Genomic DNA, 16715 nt, shown 5'->3' with positions numbered 1-16715 from the left:
GATGATTTTGGAAACACACACACACACACACACACACACACACACACACACACACGCACACACGCACACTAGCTAAAACAATCCTTAATAATAATAATAATAACAACAACAACAACAACAACAACAACTTCTGGAGCTATCACCATCCCCAATCTCAAATTGTACTACAGTAATGAAAACAACAGCGATACCATGGTGGCGCTGAAGAAATAACTCAGTGGTTAAGAGCACTGGTTGCTCTTCCAAGAGGACCTAGGTTCCACTCCCAGCATCCACAAAACAGCTCACAACTGTCTGTAACTACTCCTCCAGAGGATTTGACACCCTCAGACAGACAGACAGACAGACAGACAGACAGACAGGCAGGCAGACAGTCAGACAGACATATAGGCAAAACAACAATGTACATAAACTAAAAATAGATTACTTTTTTAAAAAATCCACTATGGTGTTGGCAGAAAAACAGACGCATTGGTCAATGGAATTGAATTGAAGACCCAGGTAAATACAGACACCTATGGACACCTGATTTTTGACAAAGAAGCCAGAAATATACACGAAAAAAAAAAAGACATCATCTTTAACTAACTGGATGGGGGCATGTAGAAGAATCCAAATATATTCGTACTTATCACCCTGCACAAAACTCAACTCAAAATGAATCAAGGGCTTTCACTCAAGGCCAGATACCCAGAATCTTACAGAAGAAAACGTGAGAAACAACCTTGAACTCACTGGCACAGGAAAAGGCTTTCTGTACAGAGCACCAATAGCACAGGTACTAAATCAACAATTAATAAGTGGGGCCTCATGAAACCCAGAAGCTTCTGCACCACAAAGGACGCTTTCGTTTTGGACAAAGCAGCAGGCTACAGAACAGAAATGCTCTCTACTAATTACATATCCAGTAGAGGGCTAGTATCTAAAATATATAAAGAACTAAAAAATCTGAACATCAGGCAAAACAACCCGACTTTTAAAATGGGCACAGACCTAAATGGAGGGTAGTTCTCAACAGATGAAACACATATGATTGAGCAACACGCAAAGAAACGTTCGACATTCTTAGTCATAAGAAAAAAAAATGCAAATAAAACTACGTTGAGATTTCACCTTACACTTATCAAGAATAGACAAGATCAGTAAAACGAGTGCTCCTGCTGGTGAGGGGATGGGTTAAGAACACTCGTCCACTGCTGGTGAGAGCGCAACCTTGTACAGCCCCTGTGGAAATCAGTGTGGCAGTTCTTCAGGAATAGAGCTACCTCAAGAACCTGCTATCCCACTCTTGAGCGTGTACCCAAAGGACCTCACATCCTACTGCAGAGACGTCTGCTCATCCGTGCTCCCTGCTGCTCTGTTTTACGATAGACAGAAACTGGAAACAGCCTGGGTGCCCATCAAGTGATGGGTGGATAGAGAAAATACGGTGCATCTAACAGTAAAATGGTATTCAGCTGTTAACAAAAATGAAGTTATGACATCCATGGGTGAATGAGTGAAGGTAGAAAAAACATCACCCTCAGAGGCAACCTGGACCCTGAAAAATAAATATTGTATGTTTTCACCTGTATGTGGATGTTAGATTTTGAACTGTCAATACGTGTGCTAGAATCTGAGTAACCACCGAGGTTAGGTATCCAGTAAGCGACTAGCAAGGAGGAGATCTACCAAGGAAGAGGAAATGGAATGTGTTGTTATGGAGATACGGAAAGAAAACCATTTCCCATCTGGGAAATGGGAGAGAAGAATAAGAAAGGGAACACGGGGAGAAACAGCTAAGGCCACTTGAAAGACCATATAAACCTACTCCTGCTGGAGAAGCCCTTAACACATACACGGAGGGGTGGGGGGATCAAAATGGAGCCACTACACAGTAGAAGAGACAAAGCCCCAAGTAGACATCCTATGCCACCAAGTAAAACATCCAGGGCCGGGAATGGGTTATATTGTATGGCACCGTCAACCAAAGGGCCCCATGGCCACCCTCAGACATCGCAGGTTCTTGCTAAGGCTAATGGTTACTCTCCACATCTTGATGGCAAATCACCATTGCTGAAGACTGTTCACATCGTCAAAGACGAGAAGTCGAGTTGGTACCTGACTAGTACCGTCCTCTCTACTAGCTATAGACACTGGAAGGTACTCTTAACAACAGTCAGCTACAAACCTCACAACCTACGACGTGCAAAATATATGGGTGCAACAGGGGCATGATGGTTTGGGAAGTAACAAACCACTTTCTGATTGGATTTCCTGCCCATGCTGCCAGACACTGCTAAAGTGGGCAAGAGCCTGCAATTAGATAGGTCATGGGCCTAGTGGACTACCTTTTACTGTTATTCTGCTAAAGGGACACAACAGTTAAAAGACTCCTGAAGACATACTGCTACACTTACGGATCAGTTCCTCACTCAGTCTATCCAGGAGAATCTTCTTGTAGTAGATGGGAACTAGCCCAGAGCCCCTCGCCTGAACAATGTGCAGAATATTAGAAACTTTGTAACACTCAGTCCTAAATAGGAGTCTTTATCAGACTCCTCCCCTCCAGGTTCAGGGCCCCATGCAGAAGGGGCAGAACGATTCTAAGAGGGAAACCATGTTTTCCAGACGCAAGAGGACTGACCCACATATGAACTCATGGGGACTGGGGCAGCACACACAAGACCTTCACAGGTTCAAGCCAGATACCATCCCAGCACTGAATGGGAGAACTGGATACAAGGACACCCCACCCCTAATCACAAAGTTATCTACAAACAAGAGCTGATGGTAAAGAGACTATCAGTTTTCTCCAATGGAGTCTCACTGAATATATCAATGACCCCCTCAGGACAAGCCCTACACCCAGGAGTGGTTGACTAATGACAAGATAAACTCAATGTTAGTTTTTGTGGACATTTTATTTAATTTTGCTTTGTTTGGGCATTTTTTGTCTTGTTAGTATTTTTGTTCAGTTTTGATTTTCATTTTGTGTTTTTGTTGAGGATTTTTTTATTTTTGTTTGTATTTTTGTTCGTTTTTGCTATTTTGAAAGAAAGAAGGGATCTGAAGTTGGGTAGGTTGGGAGGTATAGACAATCTAGGATGATACTGGGGAGGGGAAAACATTATCAAAGTATATTTCATGTAAAAAAGTTTTCAATAAGTAAAAATGGCTCACGGGCTGTCCTCACAGAGAACCAGAATTAGTTCCAAGTACCCACTTTGAGCAGCTCACAATCATTCGTAACTCCAGCTTAAGTAATTCAACAGCCTTTCAGGCTTCTGAGGCACCCACACTTGGTGTGCATGTGCACACACACACACACACAGGCACACACACATAATATACATATATTACGCACAAGTAAAATATATCAGAAAAAAATTTGTTTAATAGAATGCTGACCTAGCATTGCGCAAAGCCCTCAGTTTGATCCCAAGCGATGAAAAACAAAAACACTAAAAATTAAATTTCCATTTTTTCTTCACACAAAGAGGTTGGAGAGGTATCTGGCAAATACCAAGTATACCCCGACAAAATGTCTTCTTCAAATCCTACCTACTGGGTGCGAAGTGTAAACCCAATCTCCAGAGAGCTAAATGTTGTAAGACACAATTATTTTATAGTACAAATGCATTCCCAATAAATGATAGAGTGATGTGCTTGTCTATATATACATGGGCAAGTAAACGTTAGAGGATATTTATCTATTTAGCGAGTATTTTTGTCCTTTTGACATTGAGGAAGTGCTGTGAGCAAGTGCTCAGTCAGGGCTCTCATTGGCCCTTCGGTATGGGAGAGAGGCCCTATACCAGTAATGGGCAGTTGACCACCATCTTGAGGGACACTACCACAGACAATGGGTGGCATACCTCTGATAGGGGTATCAGACCTTGATGGCTCTTTTCTCCAAGATGGGACAAAAACCTTGATGTAGGTGTGTCCTCTGTCCCTGAACCAGTCCACGGCCAGACGAATTCCCCGGCAAGAGAAGGCTTCTTTATTTCCATGACTACAATGGAAGACAGAGAAATCTGAGGAGACACAAAAAAACCCTGGAAGCATCCCGAGTCACAGCCTCAGAGGGAACTGGGCAAAAGTGAATTTTAAACACAGTCCATTCTTCTCCCCGACCATAGCCACTAACTAAACCCAGGCAGCTTTCAATAAAGATGCAGAGGTGCTCAGGCTACAGGGGATGGGAGGTAGGGGCTAGTGGGACAGTATTCCAAGGGACAATTGACCTGTCAACTCTTTAGCTGAACATATAAGAGTCAACACTGAAGGGGGAAAACAAAAAGAGTCAACACCAAATAGACAAGACTTGGCGTCTGTAGAATTGCCCTCCCTTTGAGAGATGATTATTCTGACTCTGTCAGGGCTCCAAAGTCCAAGCGAGGAAGCCAGTGCCCCCCAAATCCCACAAAATACACCAATGTTGCAGAAAAGGAAGGGCTCTGTGAGACCATGCTGCATCTTGTCGGCCTCTTAAAAACATCTCCCTCGCCAGGCATCATGGCACTTATCTTTAATCTCAGCACTGAGGAAGCAGAGGAAAGTGGATCTCTGTGAGTTCTGGGACAGCCTGGTCTACATAGTGAGTTCTGGGCCAGCCTGGTCTACATAGTGAGTTCCAGTCCAGCCAGGGATACATAGTGAGGCCATGCCTTAAGAAGAAGAAATCATCTTCTGTGGCACATGCCTTTAATCCTAGTACCTTGAAGGTAGAAGCAGGAAGAACAAACGTCTATGGCTATCATTGGCTACACATTGAAGCTAGCTTGGGCTACATAAGACCTTGCTATGGAAGAAAGGGCTGGGGGATTGTCCTCCTTCATCTTAGAGGGCTGAGGGGTAAACATGGGTTTTAACTTTGAAGTAGCTATAAGAACATGGGGAGGTGGGGACACTTGTGTGCGGTTCACAAAGATTAGCTGGCCCATAGAGGACAGTGAGCCAGGTGTGAGCATGAGATGAGAGCTGTAGAAGTCGTCAAACAAGTGTCACTGGTTAGACCTAAAGAAATGTTCAACATCTTTAGTCATAAGGGAAATGCAAATCAAAACAACCCTGAGATTTCACCTCACACCAGTGAGAATGGCTAAGATCAAAAACTCAGGTGACAGCAGATGCTGGCGAGGATGTGGAGAAAGAGGAACACTCCTCCATTGTTGGTGGGATTGCAGACTGGTAAAACCATTCTGGAAATCAGTCTGGAGGTTCCTCAGAAAATTGGACATTGAACTGCCTGAGGATCCAGCTATACCTCTCTTGGGCATATACCCAAAAGATGCCTCAACATATAAAAGAGACACGTGCTCCACTATGTTCATCGCATCCTTATTTATAATAGCCAGAAGCTGGAAAGAACCCAGATGCCCTTCAACAGAGGAATGGATACAGAAAATGTGGTACATCTACACAATGGAAGGAATATTACTCAGCTATCAAAAACAATGACTTTATGAAATTCGTAGGCAAATGGTTGGAACTGGAAAATATCATCCTGAGTGAGCTAACCCAATCACAGAAAAGCACACATGGTATGCACTCATTGATAAGTGGCTATTAGCCCAAATGCTTGAATTACCCTAGATGCCTAGAACAAACGAAACTCAAGACAGATGATCAAAATGTGAATGCTTCACTCCTTCTTTAAAAGGGGAACAAGAATACCCTTGGCAGGGAATAGAGAGGCAAAGATTAAAACAGAGACTAAAGGAACTCCCATTCAGAGCCTGCCCCACATGTGGCCCATGCATATACAGTCATCCAATTAGACAAGATGGATGAAGCAAAGAAGTGCAGGCCGACAGGAGCCGGATGTAGATCGCTCCTGAGAGACACAGCCAGAATACAGCAAACACAGAGGCGAATGCCAGCAGCAAACCACTGAATTGAGAATGGGACCCCCGTTGAAGGAATCAGAGAAAGAACTGGAAGAGCTTGTAGGGGCTCGAGACCCCATATGTTCAACAATGCCAAGCAACCAGAGCTTCCAGGGACTAAGCCACTACCTAAAGACTATACATGGACTGACCCTGGACTCTGACCTCATAGGTAGCAATGAATATCCTAGTAAGAGCACCAGTGGAAGGGGAAGCCCTGGGTCCTGCTAAGACTGAACCCCCAGTGAACTAGATTGTTGGGGGGAGGGCGGCAAGGGGGGGAGGATGGGGAGGGGAACACCCATAAAGAAGGGGAGGGGTGAGGGGAATGTTTGCCCGGAAACCGGGAAAGGGAATAACACTCGAAATGTATATAAGAAATACTCAAGTTAATTTAAAAAAAAAAAAAAAGTGTCACTGGTTAGGTCTGAGCTGCTGTTGCTGAATAAACAAAAATTGAAAGTGAATTTGGGGGGGGGGGGGCTGGAGAGATGGCTCAGCGGTTAAGAGCACTGACTGCTCTTCCAGAGGTCTTGAGTTCAATTCCCAGCAATCACATGGTGGCTCACAAGCATTTATAATGGAATCTGATGCCCTCTTCTGGTGTGTCTGAAGACAGCTACAGTGTACTTACATATAATAAATTAAAAAGATCTTTAAAAAATGTAGAGGAGGAGGAGAAGGAGGAGAAGGAGAAGGAGAAGGAGAAGGAGAAGGAGAAGGAGAAGGAGAAGGAGGAGAAGGAGAAGGTGGTGAATTGGGGGACAACTAGAAGGTACCAGAACTCAGTTTCTGGATGGGGAAGAAACAAAGATAATGTCTGTGTTCCTCATTGTCACAATGAGATGTGAAAGTGACTAGCAAAACATTTCAGGTACTTCTAGGTTTCCCGTATAAATGCACAATGGACCTTGACCTGACAGAGGAATTCTGGGAAAGTCTCTGATTGGGGGGGAGGAACATTCACAAGTTTGGCTTTCAATATAGAGTGACTTGGATCACTAAGCAGACATGGTAGGTAAATGCCAAGAGGTCAGAGGAGAGATCTGAGTGGTAAAGGTTGTGGATCACCCTTGTTTAAGCAACAGTTGAAACCGTGGTATGGACATAAAGAATCTCTCCAAGGGACAAGAAGAAAAACATCCAGGTGTACTGGGGTCCCAGCTGACATTGAGGTACTGAGGTGGGATGCAGCGAGGCTATTAACTCTCTTTGTTTTGGAGGCCAGAAGCTGATGGCTTCTGGCAGTTGACTCCTGGGATAGCAGCAGGGGATTAAGAAGAGAAACATAGTTTCTTGGGCTCTTTAACTTAACTCTTCATGAGCCAGAGAGAAAAAAAAAGAGAAAGAGAAAGTGATGCACACACACACACACACACACGCACACACACACACACACACACATTCACACTCTCTCACACACACAGACATACACATTCTCTCTCTGTGTGTGTGTCTCTCTCTCACACACACACACACACACACACACACACACACACACACTCAGCCAGACCCAACCACCTGTTTCATCGACTTCACAAGTGCACATAATACTTAATACATACATGTGTAGACACAAACATATACACATATATATATGTATTGTGTATATCTGTATATGTATACACACACATTTGGTGGATGGAACAGAGCCCCAAGAGTCACAGTTTATTTTTTCTCTCAGCTTTTGTATATCTTCTTAGACAAAAGTTTTTCATGAAATTACCTCACAGATAAAATTTTACACAAAAGGGAGTTACAGAAGGATGACCATAGCAAATTCAAAGCAGTGCTTCATTCTGTAAGCTCATTATAAGTTCAAACATCCACCCCATCCAGACACAGTGATGCACACTTGTAATCTCAGCACCCAGGAGGCATAGGCAGCATAATTGCCTGGAGTTGCAAAACCTTGTCAAAATAGAAAACAAAACAAACAGCAACAACAACAACAATAGCAACAACACACACTGCATGCTCCTAGAGGGTTCTACCAAGGTCCCAGGGCCTAACTAGCTTGGTCCCTGATTATTGGTGAAGGCTTACTAAAACCCTGCTGGGTAGATTCATAATGGAGAAAGATACCAACCTCATAACCAGAAGAAAGAGGGACACCACAGGAAAAAGGGAGGGTTTCCAGGAGAGACCCTGATACAGCCCTATTCTGGGGACCAAAAACATAGCAATGTGCCCACAAGTCACAGGGGAAGTACAAATGACATGGAGACCAGAACAGGAGGAGCCAGAGGCATCGGATCCATCTAGAGCTAGCTGTGAGCTGCCTGGGGTGGGAACTGAACTGCTGTCCTCTATCTAGAAGAGTAGCAAACACTCTGTACTGCGGAGCCGTCCTCTCCAGCATGAGACAGTTCTTAGAAGCGGCTAGCTCACATCCCGTTGAAGACCACACTGAGTTTCCCTAACTGCCCTCTCTTGTGTGACTGCCGCTGCTCTTTTCCTGGGACTGTGGGACAGACACAGGTTAACAGAGTAAGAAGGGATGTCTAGGGAAGCAACTAATCTGTAGAACCACAAGCCAAACTCCCAGCGGATATCTCTGGGGATTTCTTCAGCTTCGGTAGCCTAGCGGTAAAGACCCTGAGTTGGCCGCCCTCCCGGGCTGGCTCTTCTTTCCTCAGCTACAGAGGCTAACTAACAGTAGGGAGAAGATACCAGCCAGTGCACGCTGGGAAAGAAGGAGGACGTCATTGTTAGTCCCTTACACCCACCCACACTGGCCGAAAGAAGAAAGGACATAGATGAGGAGGTCGTTCTCAGGTTCTTCCTGACCTCTCCTCCTTCTGATTATCCCTGGGAGGAGCATGTCCCAACTCTCCCCAAAGCAGGCTGCCTGGTTTGAAAGAGGTCCACAGTGGAGCTGGAAACAACTCCCCAAACCTCTTACAAGCCCGCTAATCTTTAGAAAGCTAGAGATGGAAGAACAGGTCCCTGCTGGAAGAGAGTATTTTAAGCCATCATGGATCCCCCGCAAAAGCCAAACGACACTCCTATAAAAAAGACTTAGAAACTCTTTTTCTAAGAAGCACTGAACCTCACTTGGACCCACAGTGATCAGCAAGGTCTCCAGGGAAGCACAGGCCACACGTGGAATTGGAGACCCTGCGCTCGGGAGCGTTGTCTAATAAACACCAGACAGGCTCCTTTGGTGATGACGGTGATCAAAAGACGTCAACCTCTCAGGATAACCACAGTAGTCTGGAGCTAAAACAGAGGAGCACATTTCGAACAAGACCACCTGATTCCGCATGCCTCTTCCCCCTCGCTCCAATTCTCCCTTTATTAAACCTGAAGTTCATGTCAATACTCTGAATTTAGGATCCCTGGATCCCTTTATCTGTCTCTCTTCTCGGTGCACATTCTCTGACTCCTTGTTTTTTAAATAAGGACGTTGGGACAGGTGCCAGGGCTTAGCTATTGGAGCAGCCAAAGCCCCAGCTTTTGACCTAAAATTCTTGTTACAATTCCAGTTGACCAGGACACCCTGTGGCAGAGCACCATGAGACCCAAGACCGGCTGTGCCAGCTATCACAGGTGGAGTCTCCGGTGGTCATTAAGAAAGGAGTCGGGGCAGGAATGGAAGCACAGAACCTGAGTCATGCAGAAGGCTTGACCAGGAGGGAACACCGTATAGGTATAGTCAAGTGTCAGGTCAGCCCCTCCCCTTCATAAAAGGAGGAAAGATCTGTCCTCTAAGGAAAATGAATACTGTGAAGGACAAACACCCCCTCCTCCATATTCGCTCCCTCAGGCACACACAGCTCCTGAAAGCAGCCATCCAGCCCCACTCAGATCTCAAATACAATGGTCACTACCACAATCACTATGAAAGAAATGTTTACTTGCTCTGTCTCCTGGGACTGTCCATGAATCTGTCTTGATCAATCTAAAGCCATGTAGTATTTGCATGTGTTTGTTGAACTGGTGGACACAGACTTAAAGACAGATGGGAACAGCAACCCTCTTTGCAACCTGAAACGCACTAGTCAATGATCCATGTAGAAGTGTGATAGTCGAGACGCTTGAAATGTTGGCAGCAGTAAAAATATAATTGGCTCAAAAACATCTGACGATTAAAAAGAAATAAGAAAGGGCTTGGAGAGATGGCTCAGTGGTTAAGAGCACTGACTGCTCTTCCAGAGGTCCTGAGTTCAAATCCCAGCAACCACATGGTGGCTCTCAACCATCTGTTAATGGGATTTGATGCCCTCTTCTGGTGTGTCTGAAGACAGCTACAGTGTACTTATATATAAAATAAATAAATCTGAAAGAAAGAAAGGAAGGAAGGAAGGAAGGAAGGAAGGAAGGAAAGAAAGAAAAGACAGCTTTCTTTCCCTGACCTTTTGATGGATATGTTTAGACAGAGAGAAAAGGAGGGAAACTGAGTCCCAGTAGAATTCCAGTCAGAAGATGACAGTCACCCTTTCCTGGAGAAATGTGTCCACCTGGGTATTTGTCCCTGTCTTTGTACCAACTTACAAACTCCTACTATAAGATAGTGCTAGGGCTAAAACACCCATCAGAGGTGCCCCTGTAATCCTAGTATATAGGACATTACAAAACAGAATGGTAAGCCTGAGGCTAGTCTTGTCTAATGTTGAGTTCAGGAGCAGCCTAGACTATAAAGAAAGATCTTTTCTCAAAAGGTTCCAAGCACAGGGCCTCAGGACATAGCTCAGTTGAAACCGTGCTTGCCTGGCATGCACAAGGCCCTGGGTTGTTCCTGGCATCAGATAAGTCAGCCATGGTGGTGCATGCCTGTAATCTCAGCCCTCAGGAAGCAGAGGCAGGAAAATCAGGAGGTAAATATCAGCTTTGTCAGCATTGGAAGTTGGGGGCCAGCCTGATCTACATAAGACCCTGTCTTAAAACAACAACAACAAAAAGGAAACTCTGTGGGGGAAAAAAAAAGAAGAGAAAAGGGACACCTGTGGCTTTGCGATCTCTTTTTAGGGGGATGGCGAGGGGAGGGTGATGGAAAGCTCATTTTAATGACTGTGGAGAGTCCTGTTTACCTGTCATGCAGCTCAGTTTGTTATTAAATTACTCCCTTGAGGAAATGACTTTCACCCCATTTTACCCTTATGGAAACTAAAGCAAAGAAAGGTGCCCAGCTCTCTGACCTGGTGGTAATGCTGTGAGTCTGCCATACAAAGTCTTTCTTCCTTTCCCCTAAGTCTTTGGGGCCCAGATAGTAAAGTCTTGGACACTGAGAATTGTCCCACTTGAAAGAGCTTCTCCATGGAGAGATTAGCAGACACTGGGAAGCAGCTGCAGTGAGGCCATGGGAAAGGAAGTGAGGCCCCGGAACATTTGAATATTGGGAGGAGAGAAAAGGGAAGTGGTTGGTGTCCAAAACAGATTCTGCCCGCATGACAACGGTGTCTGCAGCAGCCAGTTAGAGCACTGCCATTTTCACACACTAGACGATATAATTACACATGAGGGTGTCCTGACTAGTGTACAAGAATCCCCTGTACAAGTCAGGGGCTCACAAGACCGCCCATGGAATACACAAGTTCATGGTCATGGGATGGGATGAACAAAGTTGTCTCAGGCCTCTGAGATGGAGAGGCTATTTACACACACACACACACACACACACACACACGCGCACACACACACACACACCAGTTTCTTATTGGAGGCTCAAACCAGTGGTGTTTTGAATCTGCCCAGTAGGAGGTCTAACCCCAATTTGGATCAGTGGAAGGAAGAAGGATTATAGGAGCTGTCCTGGCTGCCCTGTTCTTAAGGAGGCAGAAATGGCTGTGGATTTGAGTAAGAGCTGAAGACCCCAGCCCAAAAGCTAACCATCACCTGACATCACACATAGTGACTAACATCTATAATCCCAGTACTCAGAAGGCCGAAGCAGGAGTATGATGTGCAGGGCCAGTGTAGACTACATACCAAGACTGTCTTAAAACCAAAGAACCAGCCTGGTGTGGAGGCCACTTTGGAAAGGGGGTGGGTGGGGGTGGGGGGTAAGCTGCAGACAGAGTTCATTGTAGAATGCAAGCGTAGTCTGGGTTTCATCCCTGACACCACGTAAAACCATCACAGCGGTAGCTGTCAGCACTCCAGCAGTGGAGGCAGGGGGACCAGAAGTTTAGGGTAATCTGCTCCTTAGAGGGGTCAAAGTCAGCCTTGGCTACATGAAGCTGTGTCTATGAATAAAGAGAGTGCATTCATTGCCGGACAGTTGCCTGGAGGCCAGGTGTTAGAGGACAGTTACACAGTTTACACTATGTTCTCTCTCTTCCTCCGCTTCTTATGAACACACGTGCACACACACACACACACACACACACACACACACACACACGCGCCCATTGAAGGGACCCTAATAGAAAGGATTGTTGCCCATGAGTCTATCAGAGCCACCTTCCAATATGCACATGATTCGTGGGGAATCCCAGCACTGGCAGGATCAGAAAGTGTTCTGGTACTTTGTCCTGCAAATCTCTGGAGAAGGAAACAGGAGCCTGGCACATCCTGTCCATGGCTGGCACCCTACCCAGAGAGCTGTGCTCCATGGAGGATGCGGTAGACGCCGGGACAGAGGCCTGTGGGGATGCGGTTGCCCAGTCTTTGGTTCTTTCTCAGGTCAGATGTAGGGAGAGGGGAGAGTTTTGGGGGATGGGTACAGATAGAGATGATGGAGGGCTGATGGGAAAGTGGTGATGGGTGGAGTTACTTAGTCCAACTTCCTAATTGCATATATAGGTCTCTAAAAAAGGACCAGGTCTGGAACTCATATAGACTCCTCATTTGGTCAAACCGAGAAGCTGGATGCGTATTTGTATAGCCATTAATTAATTAATTCCGATGAAGTAAAAGGAAATTAATTTGAACACCCAGGGCCTGTGTGGTATTAGCCGCACTCCAAGGTTTCCACAGCCACGCGTAGCAAATAACTACATAGCAGCAGTGCAACTCCAGAACTTTCTACCCTCGCAATTATCATGGACAGCCTTGGGTCAAGTGCTCCGAACTTGGACTTCCAGGCACAGAACTTCTCTGTCCTCTGACTCTGGCCTTCTGTTTTCCCATGTGGACATGAGAAATGCAGAGGGGGCTGTGGAAACATCTGAGGCCTGGCTCCCCGGGGCCTGGTATAATGAGCATCGTCCCACATTACAACTCTGTTATCCTCTATCTGACTCGCTCCTTACAGAACGACAAGTGAGCTACCCGTACCTCGAAGAGGAACCCAACCTGAAGCACTCCTTATGTTGCCGGAATGAGGAAGGCTTTTAAGGTTTCTTATGGGGTAGCTCCCCACATTCAGTTCCCTTCTGTGTAGATGAGTCACAATCAGAAAGTGTTTTGTAAGTCTCAAACTCCAACATGTCCTGAACAAATACATCCACTCGGTTCATAAAAACCTTCAATCCAGGGTCCAGGCCAGTTCCTATGGACTCAGCCGTCCTAGCAGCTTTGATTTAAATAGCTTGAAGTACAGTACTATGGGGGACACAGCACTGGAAGCTGGGTCTAACGAGTCAAGTGCTGACCTTGTCAAAGCCCATCAAGTCCCTTCTCCAGTAGCCGAGAGACTCAGACACAAGGACAGATGGCCCTACTTGAACATTCTATATTGGCACAGGGCGGGTGACTTGGTGCATTACCTGTAACTTCTCATTGTATGTCACCGGTCCCTAATGCTTTGGTTCACAGACCCTTTATTTGTTAAAAATCTATACATCTTCTCTGCAGGGAAGCAATAGTATATGCACGGATATGCCATAATACATATCATTTCAAAGTAGATGGGCCCCAGATCCAGGCCTGCAGGAAAAACTAAAACAAGTAAATTCTTAGTCAGCTCGGCAGACACTGGAGTTTAACCTAAAAGCTCCTCTCAGACCTCTGTGCTCCAGAAACAAGAGTGCAGGAAGACGTGTTGTTGTGAGCCATCAAATGACAACAGGTGTTAGCCTGCAGGGAGCATGGGGAATGCAACTTCTGAATAGTTGGGGGCTGGAGGGGGATCAAGCCTTACTACCAAAAATCAGGCTACTGTTCTCCATAAGCTAAGGTATGGGCCACCTCAGGCTCCAGGGGACAGAGGGACAGCTCGTTGTGGAAGTTGCCCCTGCCAACAGTGGCCACACACTTCTTATAGGTTGGGAATAAAAAGACACATGTCTCACCAAGGCTTCAAGCTCTACCCTGCTCCCCCAGGAGCAGACAGCAGCCTCACCTCTCAAAGCAGAGGGTAACAATGTCTGAGATCCTATAAACCTCAGAGAAGTGGTACCCCCAAGAGCATCTTTCTGGGGTTAATAAAATTTTCTGTTCAGGAGCTGGAGAGATGTCTCAGCCGTTAAGAGCACTGATTGCCATTCCAGAGAACCCAGGTTCAATTCCCAGCACCCACATGGCAGTTCACAACGGTCTGTAACTCCTGTTCCAGGGAATCCATCACCCTCACATAGATATACATGCAGTCAAAACACCACTGTACATAAAATAAAAATCTTTTTTTAAAAATCTGTGCTCTGTAGGTAATGAGACACCAGTTTGGGTTTCCATTCTCCATTCTCTATAAAAGGGGGGCTCTCTGTGGTCATCTTTTTCATGGCTGAGGATCTGGTTGGCCCTGGGAACAAACTCCCGCTGGAGATCACAACCGAGGGATCGAGAACTTGGCCTTTGAAGGAAATTAATTACAGTTCATAGTCGAAGAGTTATTATATTGTTTGTGCTTTTCCCTAGCATCCAAGGAGCAAAGAGGCAAAGAGGCAAAGAGGTGTGTGTGTGTGTGTGTGTGTGTGTGTGTGTGTGTGTGTGTGTGTGTGTGTGTGTGTAAACCAAGCTGAGGAAGCTGTGAAGAACAGACCAAAGAATTCCTCTCCTTGGTCTCTGCTTCCGTTCCTGCCTCCAGGTTCCTGCCCTGAGTTCCCACTTGGGTTTTTTCCTGACGATGGACTGTAACCCGAAAGCCAATTAAACCTTTCCTCCCCGAATTATTTTTGGTCATGATGTCTCGTCACAGCAATAGAAATACCCTAAGTAAGATTGTTTCTTTAACACCTCAGAGAGCAAGATATCATAGTTTTCCTATATGCTGCCGAAAGGGGGCGTAGGAGGGAGAGCGAGAGGGAGAATGTACAGTCCCCAGAGCTCCTCCACGCCCTGTGGGCAAACCTAGCAGATTAAAAAAGGAACGTAGGCTTTTAAGGCACACCATGCTGGGCGCGTGGGACAACCACTGGGCTGGACCATTCCAAACCTCTGTCCTTCAGTGCCAAATTCAAAGTGAGCTCAAATCCCTCGGGGGAGCTTCAGATGCTTGTTGACACATTTGGACGGCTGATAACTGCTTTTCGGAATTCCTATTCAGCTTTTAAAAGGGGAAGTACAAGTATTTATAGCTGTGAGTGAGCTATTTCCTATGGCTCTGCCCTCTGCCCGCCTGTAACTCAGCCAAGTTTGTGAAATGCCCTCCTCACCCAGCACTGAGCATGGAATCTTGGGAAATCGGGCCACAGAAGAGCTTTGCCAAGTCAGGCACAATAGCCACACGCGCCATCAAGCTGGAATCCCTTCATACACTGGAAGAAGCCAAGTTACAAAGACTGACCTGGCCCTATCTGCAGCTCAAGGTGGGAGGAGAGACCTTAGAGACGCTCTTTTCAGTCAGAACTGCATGCCCGAAGCGGAGGGCTTTGAACACAGCCAAAGCACTTCTCATCTGGTTCTCATGCTCTAAGGGAGACATGGAGGTCTACTGGCCTGCTCTGCACAGAGAGGAACCGAGTACTCTCACAGCTGTCTGGGGACAGACGCCAAAGAAGGAGCCCTATCCGCCAACACCTAACCCTGGGCTCCCGCCTATCACTTGCTTTCTTCCTTCTGAAGAAAGCTGCTTCTCCTGTGAGCATGGCCAGCATCAACTTGCTGAGCACACCGCAGGCACTTCCCCTAGCTCCCCTCTAGGAAGGGTTAATTCCATGTCACAGAACCAAAAGGCAATTCGTCTCGTTCACGCAGCTACCAAGATACAGAACAGGGTTTGAAAGACTGAACTAAGAAAAAGAAAGAAACAAAGAAACCAAAAAAAAAAAAAAAAAAAGAGAGAGAGAGAGAGAAAAAGAAAAAAAGGAGAAAAGAACCCAACAAACTAAAATCAGAACTAGCATCTGATCTGGCTATACTACTTCTGGGTATATACCCAGACGAATGTCAGTCAAGCATAGCATCAACATCCATCACATACCAAAACCCTCTTCACAGTATTTGGGTTAGAGAATCAGTCTAGATACCCATGCCTTTGCTTATAGAGAATAGTAGTCTGATTTTTGGAAGCGAGGCTTGATCCCCACCCTCCCCGCCCCCCTACCACCCCCCTGCATGTGCGCACTCCCCTCTCCAAGCAACTATTGGGAAGTTGCGTTCCAGACGCTCCCTCCAGGCTAACACCTGTTGTCATCTGATGGCTCACAACAAAGTGTCTTCATGTGCTTTTGTTTCTGGAGCACAGAAGGCTGAGAGAAGCTTTTGGGTTAAACTCCAGGTGTCTGCAGAGCTGACCCAGAGTCTGCTTGTTTTAGTTTTTTTCCTGCAGGTCTGGATCTGGGGCCCATCTACTTTCAAAGCTATGAATGGCTTGAAATTGAAACGAGGTCTATTATGGCATATGTACATACTATTGTCTCTCTGAGGAGATATATAGATTTTAATAAATAATTAAAGGTTTTTCTTTTTTTAGTTTGGAGACTAAAAAGTAATGTAGTGTGTATACACAATGGCATATAAATTTTAAAAATGATGATTATGTCGTGTGCAGGAAAGTAATGAAACCTGAGAGTCATC

At 45.8% G+C, this 16715-nt stretch overlaps 1 protein-coding gene across 2 annotated transcripts in view; it reads right to left on the bottom strand.

Moving 5' to 3' along the window:
* Zc3h12d (zinc finger CCCH type containing 12D) overlaps window positions 1-16715 on the bottom strand; it is a 37519-nt gene that overhangs the window by 13000 nt on the left and 7804 nt on the right. For both annotated transcript variants that reach the window (XM_006227616.5, NM_001107469.1), the window contains exon 3: window positions 3858-3997. In XM_006227616.5, the coding sequence (XP_006227678.1) occupies window positions 3858-3997 (140 nt within the window). The remainder of the gene's footprint in view (window positions 1-3857; window positions 3998-16715) is intronic.

Source organism: Rattus norvegicus, chromosome 1 (genome assembly GCF_036323735.1).
Source record: "Rattus norvegicus strain BN/NHsdMcwi chromosome 1, GRCr8, whole genome shotgun sequence".
Lineage (NCBI taxonomy): Eukaryota > Metazoa > Chordata > Mammalia > Rodentia > Muridae > Rattus > Rattus norvegicus.
Note: the sequence above shows the minus strand (reverse complement) of the source record. Positions and strands in the feature narration are given on the sequence as shown.